Source organism: Cydia strobilella, chromosome 10, assembly GCF_947568885.1.
Source record: "Cydia strobilella chromosome 10, ilCydStro3.1, whole genome shotgun sequence".
Classification (NCBI taxonomy): domain Eukaryota; kingdom Metazoa; phylum Arthropoda; class Insecta; order Lepidoptera; family Tortricidae; genus Cydia; species Cydia strobilella.
The window spans coordinates 12,559,359-12,568,129 of NC_086050.1; the positions used below are offsets into that span (position 1 = coordinate 12,559,359).

Sequence of the window (8,771 nt, forward strand, 5' to 3'; positions counted from 1 at the left end):
TATATAGCTCTTACGACTGCCCTCTGGACGGCCAATGAAGGCAAGCCAGAGCTGAGAGTCCTGCAGGTCCCCTTGGGGTCCACTCCGACCGACGAAGTCACGCCGGAGACGGAGACTCTGACCGACTCTCTGGAGCACTCGGGTCTGTGGGGTCGTCACGCCCCAACAGCTCGCCAATCCGCCCTATCGCTCTAAAAGGTCTTCCATTTGTATTTTGAATATTTATATTGACAAATCAAAATTAAGTTTTTCTTTTTAGATTTATGCGCGGAACGCTGACCCTAACCCTTAGTCCAAAACTGTACCTTGCAAAAGCAGTTCTTATCGACTTTCAGCAATTTCATAATGCTCTGTGTGCGCTCAGGGTCTGGTATTGGCTCGGGCTCGAAACAGCAGTCAGGAATGCTTTTAGCCTTAGCGGTATTTTCTTTTGGTTTAAGAGTGTTAGTGTTACAGGTGCACTTAGGCTTCGTTCCGTGATCGCAGATGTAGGAACTCGAACCCAATTCTTGTGTTGAAGTCAAAACGTTTGGACAGTTTGGACATTCGCAGCCTCGGCAGTCACAGGAAGGCTGAAATTATAGGTAATTAAAGAGCAGTGAGTGCAGACGAAAGTGGACAGCCGCGCGAAATCACCTCTTCATACAAACGTAAATTCCCTCCTTTGGATATTAACATTATTAAAAATATTTTGATACAATTTGATGTAGGTAGATCAATCACAGCTGCCCCTTTGTTGTTGGTTTCTTTTTTTGAGTTTTCAATTATTATAAGATTTAGGATCAAGTAACATTTTCCATAATGTCAATATCTAGAGAGGAAAATGGGGACCACGTTTCTATGGAGAAACGGTCGCCTTTACTCTTAAGGCTCAGGTAGGTATTTATATAGTAACATATATAAATAAATTGGAGCAGGAAGACATTCGGCTGCAGTTAGACTATCATAGAAATATGATCACAGATTGCGGCCTTCGAAATTGCTATATAGGCGATCAATCTTCCACGTCGTAGGTACCTATTTTTCAAGTTTGCCGCTATTTTTTGACGGAAACGGTCGGTCAGACCAAACTATAATATAGGTACCCAGGCACTACCCAGGTAATATTTATTGGTGGCCTAGATTCTGACAGCTTCACAAACTTAGCAGTAAAAATGCATGCATATCCCTAAAAGGAAAGCTCCATAGGTACTCGACACAGCATTAGCTATTTAAAATCTTACCTGACACGGTGGGCTGCGTTTTGACATTATAGGTTTGTTGTGCTCTTTTTATATATCCTATGTATTTAATAGTTTATTGCAACAGCAATGTGCGTTTGTTTTAGTTAGTCACATCGTACCTGAACGAATTACCTTGAAATGCATGAAGAGGATTTGAATTTATCGGTTTTTATTTACTGTTCACACTTGCTGAACGCTGAAACGTCATCATCGACGTCATATCAACGTGACATTGTGACCACATGTGACATGTGCGTCTTCAGAAAAATTTAGTCTGTTTTGGTGTTCGTACAAAAAGTAGGTACCTATAGGTACTTTCTTTTGTTTGGCAAGACTTTTCAGGGGAACATAGGCAGAACCTCAGCAGAACAAAAGAGAATTATACTTACCTCATGTATAATAATATATGTATGTCACGCCTGCGTGGACGTCCCTTAAAAATATGACGTTTGTATTAGACATTCCATCATTATCGTACTAAATCTTTATTAAATAAATATGTACTAAATCAACTGGACAATAACAAATTTAACAGAATGATTACAAAAAGTATAAGTAGGTATTAAAATTACCTACACCCAACAGTGAATTTAATTCCGTCTACGGCATTAATTCGCTGTAAAAATGCAGAGCATAAGAAAATTGCAGAAACCTGTGCCCCTTCATCCTTGGCAAGGCTGTAAGACTGACTCAATTGGCGAGTCGACTGAACTTCGACAACTCAAATACCAGCTGGCTCACTTGAATTGTAAATGCGGGACTTGTGCAACACGTAGTCGGGTATGCAATCAACTCAACACACATCAACGCACCGTCACAGCAGTCCAAACTGATCAAACACAGCAGTGCTATACCAACAAACTTATTCAAGTCAGTCCTCGGAATGCTTCAACTCAAGCAAAAACTCAGTCATCACAGAGCGGCGTGATTATGCTGTGCGAGGACAATAAAGCGTGTCCAACATGCCTATACGCATTCAGTCTTCTTCGCAATGGTGTTACCAAAATTTATAAAGACGAGGAATCAGAAACCGTCAAAGAAATTTTGGGTTGTGATAAAGCTACCTCGCGCAACGTTTCCAGCGTTGAGAAATCCACCTCCATGACCAGTAGACTACTTGCGTTATCACGAAATTTAAGCGAATATTCCCCATCCCCTCAATCGAGTGAAACTTGCTATCAATCCAACAGCAGCAGTCGTGTCAGATTTCACCTTGGAGGTGACCCGAAAGAACACTGGCGGCGTTTTCAAGTACATAATGTAGATGTCGCGTACATAGAGAATTTTATTAATTCTATTAGACCTTTGGTGAGTTTTTAAATTTTATAGATAAGGTGAACGTGTACCTATTTACATCAGGCAAGGCAATTGGAACAATAGGGTAAATGCACGTACTCTAGCAATAGACAGTGACGATTAGCCGTAGCACACTACTTTCATCATTAACATCCAGAGGCCAGGTTTACTCATGGTAGAAGCGAATCGATCTATATCTCTTATAAACCTGTATTAGTCATAGGTTATACAATTTATAGGTGCATTTTGTTCTTTAGTTGTCATTAATTGTCTCTACTGATTATGTTATATCAGGTGGCATTAAATTAAAAGAAGGTTGTTGCTTGAGGCGAAACCAGTCATAAATAAGAGCCATAGAATTTTCCAATAAATAATATTTGATTCAAAGATAAAAATAAATCTACATCAGGGTTATTTTAGGGAAATATATAAAAGTCAACTAACAGCAGTACTTTTTATTTCAATAAATGATTATAATATACCTAAATTTGGTACCTTGTGTATTATTTAGCAGCATAATGCTTTATGAACCGTGCCGAAGGATCTGAGACTTCCACCCACTTGGGCATCCAGTAGTATGGCGTGAAGTTATATTGGCCCGGGAATGATTTTTCAAATACATGACGATAATATTTTGACTCCGTCGTAGTAGGCTGGACGCCCTTGTACTGTATAGGCTCTTCTTTGTATCGGTCTGCTATAATTTCTCCTATAGTTGTGAATAGGGACTTCTTCACCGACGCCACGCCATCTGAAAATGCCTCTTTATGTCTCCACAGTATAGAGTCTGGTAGCAGATCGCTTTTCGCCAAACTTTTCCGTAACAAGTATTTTTCTACTCCATCTTGTGGCTGACGCAATTTCGGATCCGTGCCTAGGTAATGATGTGTGAGTTCAATATCTAAGAACGGTACTCTGAGTTCTAAGCTGAACGCGCTCGTTGTGCGGTCTGCTCTCAAGCCGTCGTACAAGTAGATATCTGATAGCAATCGCAAGCTTTCTTCATGCCCTGCCTCTGCAGAAGGTGCGTCTCTGAAATATATATAGCCCTGAGCCACTTCATCCGCGCCTTCCCCACTAAACACTACTGTAGTGTCAGTTTTCTCCTTTATATACTTTGACAAAATATACATAGGGATGCTTGCGCGGATCGTGGTAATGTCAAATGTTTCAAGATGATAGATCACGTTGTCTAAGGCTTCTCGTACGTCATTCTCATCAAATTGGACTTCATGGTGCTCTGTGCCTAAATGATCCGCTACGATTCGAGCCGCAGCTAAATCTGGGGAATCTCCCATTCCTATCGCAAATGTTTGTATTTTGTATGGCAGTTTGTATTCTTTCGCGAGCTTAACTACCAAGGCGGTGACTAGCGAAGAATCCAGTCCACCACTGAGGAAGCAGCCGATTCGACGATCCGACATCAATCTCTTGCGGCAGGCGGCTTCTAGTAAATGCGCCGTTTTCTCGTAAACATTCATTGTTGCCATAACACTTGCTGGGACATACGGTTTATAATTTAGGGACATTCCAGGCTTGAAAAATTGCTCCGTATGATCCAATTTTACCTTACCGCCATCAAGCATACTCCAAATTTGGAAATGGCCGGGCGGAAATGGTTCTAATGTTGCCGTTTCACTGGCGGATTCTTTGATTCCGACTAATCCTTTAGCTTCTGAGCAGATGCCCATGGTTCCACTCTCTGGGTCATGGAAGCGAAACATCGGGCGGACACCGTATGGGTCTCTGGCTAAGTAAATTTTCCTTTTGTCACCATCAACGAGACAAAAGACGAATTCGGCGTCAAGCCTCCTCACGGCTTCGGCAATGCCGAAATTGTGATACAAGTGGATGATGGCCTCGACGTCGCAGTTTGTCTCGTAGGGGAAATCGTGTTCGGTTTGGAGGGTTTTGCAGTTAAAGATTTCGCCGTTGCAGATGAGGACGGTGCGGGGGTAGCAGTGGAGTTTCATGGGCTGCATGCCGTGTAGGCCGTCAACGATGGCGATGCGACTGAAGCCCAGCAGCGCGCCGGGCTCGCGCGCGTCTTGTTCGACGCGCCACGCGTCTGGCCCGCGGTGCGTGATCGCGGCGAAACACTTGATGCATTTTAGGTTCACCCCGTCTTTGGTTCCGAATATCGCCCAAATTCCGCACATTTTTGTGATCTGAAATGAATAAATTGTTGTAAGTACTTAGGTACCTAATGTCATGTGAGTTTATGTAAATACTAAGAAGTTTCTTAGAATGATCTCAGATAAAAACAGGTCTAAATTGCAAAAACAAGTAAGGGCTGCTGCCCTTCAGCTCCTTATCAGAGTTGTTTAAGGTTTTAAGGGTCACAATACCGAAAAGCTAACCAAAAATAAGGCTAGCTCTTAATAAGGGTTTCGTCTGGCAAAGGGTATGGTGAGTTAAGCCTTATGCAATACCCTTATAAAACCCCGATAAGGGATAGCGGGCCGGTCCCTGCTCATGAGTCTGGCCGTCTGTCTGTCACAGCCTATTTGCTCCAAAACTACTGGACCAATTAGGTTGAAATTTGGTACACATATGTAACAATTCCACGTATTTTATTTTTATATTATTCAAGTAAGACCTATCAAATGACATCACTTTTTTCTAAATCCGTCCATGGACTGATGAGTAAACTAAATATAATGCCTTTTTAAGGTGTTAAGTCCGCCATTTGTACTTTGACGTTCCATTGATGTGCCAAAAATATTGTGCTACTAAAAACAAATTGTAGCCAGATTTTGGTTGGCAACTTCGGGCATTGAACCGAACCGGCTCGGAACCGGTATTAAAAAAAAACCCCGGAATAGCCCAATATTTTGAACGAAAAAGAACATAATAATACCGATATTTTTGTGAGTTGCCAGATGGTCGGGATTTGGCGGGATTCTCCAGATTTTTTACATTAGGTACTCCCGAATTCCGACAAAGTGAAAAAAGGCCCGAAAAATAACTACGAGTAAGAGGTACCTAAAGTTCCAAATTTTCGTCAAGCGAAACGTTGCCGCTCCGGCGCTCCAAAGGACAAAAATGGTTAAATTTGTGAAAAGTAACACGCATATGATAATTGGTAGGTAATGAGAAAACCATTTCTTTTTACCGAAGCATAGCGAAGGTCTACGTTTTGCCTCGGGCATTTTGCTTTCGTACGTTCGAATGTTCTCCTCTACAGGTCACAATTCTCAATCGATTCTCGTGAAATTTTGTGACCAAATTTTATGATTAAATAGAATTTTTTTATCGATCCGGTTTTTGGAAATGTTTCAAAAATGGCGGGAGTCGTGATAGCTCGCGCCTAAGCAAATAGTCGTATCGATATCATAAGTTTTTTTCTTTATAAGATATGTTTACAGAGTAAATGGCAAAAATGCAGCAAATTTGTATCGCTGGTCTAAGTAGTATTTACTCGAGAATTAGTACCCAAATTTCGTCAGCTTAGCTAAGAACGCCTGCCTATTCATCATAAAAAAAAAATAAGAGATCATGGCGCGGTTTGAAAACATTCGCTTTGAAGTAGGGAGGTCCCTGGTTCGATCCCCAGTAATTGTATGTTGGGTTTTGACATAACTTTTTGTATTTTTTTACGCTTCAATTTCATATTGTTTTATTAAATTTTTTCACACAAAACAATAAAAATGTGCACACTACATTTAAAAGAATACAGAAATTGAGAAAATCTTGAAAAATAATCTAGTTACATGTAAAAAATCCGCAACGCAGGCTTCGTCTGGTGGCTACAAATGCAAATCAGCAACATGCTTCGTCCCAAAAATACCAATGATGATATCCGCAACAGGCCTCGTCATTTTTTTTTGTTTAAATAAAATAACCGTTACGAATCGTACCTGGCTCAAATGTCCCCATTACGCTGGCAACGTTTTAATAAAAAAATTCGTATTGTTGATTGATCAAGCGCGGGCTAAGCGTATTCGTTTCATTTTTAAACACGTCTCATTTTTACAAGCTTTTATTTAAATAGCCCAAAAAAAAGTTTTTTTTTTGTCATTTCAATTTTTTAAATTATTCTAAACGGCGGGGCCATACATTTATTCAGCTTTAAGCTATGCTCGCGAGGTCTATTCTAAATGTTGTTGTTTTTAATATATTTACTTTAATTTGTTTTTTTTTGTTTCTCTCGACAAAAGTTCCAAAATCCCGAAAAAAATATTTTTCCCTTCACTAGCTCGGAAAGCCGTCTTTTATCCTTTAAAACAAGCGGGGAAAAACGCATTTTATCCACTAGTGGGGAAAGTAAATTGACCTTGGATGGGGCGTGTTTAAGTAGCTTGACAGATAACAAAACGTAAAACGCTCATAATAATGGTTCGTTTGATATTAATTATCATTAAATAAATGGTTTGAGAATCTAATAAAAAATACCAGATTTAGCTTTATTTAATGTTTTGAAGTCATAAACCTTAAAATTCCATAATAAACGTTTGTTTTTTAATAATTATGTTAAATATAATTCTGTTAAGTCGATGCAATTTCAAAACGCATCATTGACATTTCATACGTCAGAAATGTCAACATTGTCAACAAAAATTTTACTTAAAAACTTCTCACGTAAAAGTACAGAATTTCCAGAGTTTTTTGTTATAATATCGTACAAAAATGAGTGATTGCAGTTGATGAAGATGATCTAACGCCTGTGGATGTTGCACTTTCCTCGCTATAGTGAGGGGAAAAGTTTTGTGTTACACACGGGTGCAAATGTATTTTACTTCTCGTGTGTTAAAACACTCGCTACGCTCAGGATTCTATTTTAGAACTATAGAATCCTTTCGCTTGCTCGTATTTCAATTCCACACTCGCGGGTAAAATACAACTTTGCACCCTTGTATAACAAATAACTATTTTCTCCCGATAATAGGGTCATTCGATCTGGCAACCCTAATCCGACCCCAGGCCCAGAGGGCCTACCGCGAACCACGTCCGACGTGTTGCCTCTCTGTCGCATTTGTTAATTCGTACGCAAGTGTGACAGGGAGGCAACACGTCGAATCGTACGTGGTTCGCGGTAGGCCCTCTGTGTCGGTATAATTATATCTTCGAAAGAACATGTAATGTGCACTGCAAGTATAGACACATTTACCCTATGATTTGCGATTATTATTTGGTTAGATAGTATTTATAGGTAAATACCTTTGGAGATAAATTAAAACCAATAATTAAACACCAATGAATAGAAAACTGTCTTCAATACGGCACCAATATTTTTTCATTTCACGTAAATGAGAATAATCACTTTGATTTTATAGATTTTAGTTCTATTGATTCTAGTTAAATTATTTAATTAAAAACACTTACTTGTATTATAAAATTCGAGATTTGGCAGAAAAATTCTACGTTAAAACAGCAGCCACCGGCTTTGGCACGTCAACGATGACTAGACGTGGACATGGACATTGTGTCAGACACTCGTTTTCCCACTAGCACTTCTAATACACTGTAATGAAATGAAGCTTAGACCAATCGACTTTTATTTTTATCCTTTTCATAAGTCAGCGACAGAAACGAGACAATAATATAGTGACATTTGTTAATGTTCAGTTTTAGCAGGCCGGCAAGGTTGAACCACGTGTTAAAATTAAAATTAAACTGGTGTTCTGAACCGTACACCCGTAGAAATAAAATCAGATTTTGCGTTTATGCAGACTTTAGTTGACAGACACTGTGTCTGGATCTGATGTAAGAAATTAATCCTTCAGAAATACGAAGATTATGGCTAGTTTTATTTGATGAGAGGCAAACATGAGTCGTGCCGTGAAAGAATGAGTTGGGTTATTAGTCGAGGGGTATTTGATTTAACCGGGTTATACTATTCTGCCATCCATGCGGCGTATTGCATCATCGTGTTGTGTGTGTCGAGTTGATTGCGCATGTCTGTGTTGTTGGATATAAATGGCGGGTCCCATTTCTATGGCCGGCCGGTTTAAATTTAACACTATGGATTTATGCAGCATATTTTTACCGTATGGGATGGGTCCTTATTAAGTCGTCTATGTAAAGTAGATTTGTTTTTCAAACACCTTAAAAAATTCTTACTAGGTAAGTACCTAAACCCTAGGTACATAAAATAATGTGTTTAGTTTTAGTGTCGTAGTCGTAAACTCACATATAGCAGCATTTGTAGGTACCGTAGCATTGAAACGACTGAACTGATTTTGATAAATGAGGTTTTTGACAAATTAATTTATCCTTTTTTATGGCCAGGCAGTGACTTAGGCTGCATTC

General features: G+C 39.5%; 1 protein-coding gene across 1 annotated transcript; it reads right to left on the reverse strand.

The window, feature by feature from the left end:
• Positions 1-3,020: 3,020 nt before the first annotated feature.
• Positions 3,021-7,979, reverse strand: LOC134745006 (asparagine synthetase [glutamine-hydrolyzing]). The gene is made up of 2 exons (XM_063678974.1): positions 7,845-7,979; positions 3,021-4,687 (listed from the first exon to the last, which is right to left on the reverse strand). The coding sequence occupies exon 2, from the start codon at positions 4,676-4,678 to the stop codon at positions 3,023-3,025; it is 1,656 nt and encodes a 551-aa protein (XP_063535044.1). The 5' UTR covers positions 4,679-4,687; positions 7,845-7,979; the 3' UTR covers positions 3,021-3,022.
• Between the last annotated feature and the right edge of the window lie 792 nt (positions 7,980-8,771).

What these genes read in the sequence shown, in the direction of transcription:
- LOC134745006 (XM_063678974.1), bottom strand. Translation starts at nt 4,678, where the DNA reads ATGTGCGGAATTTGGGCGATATTCGGAACCAAAGACGGGGTGAACCTA.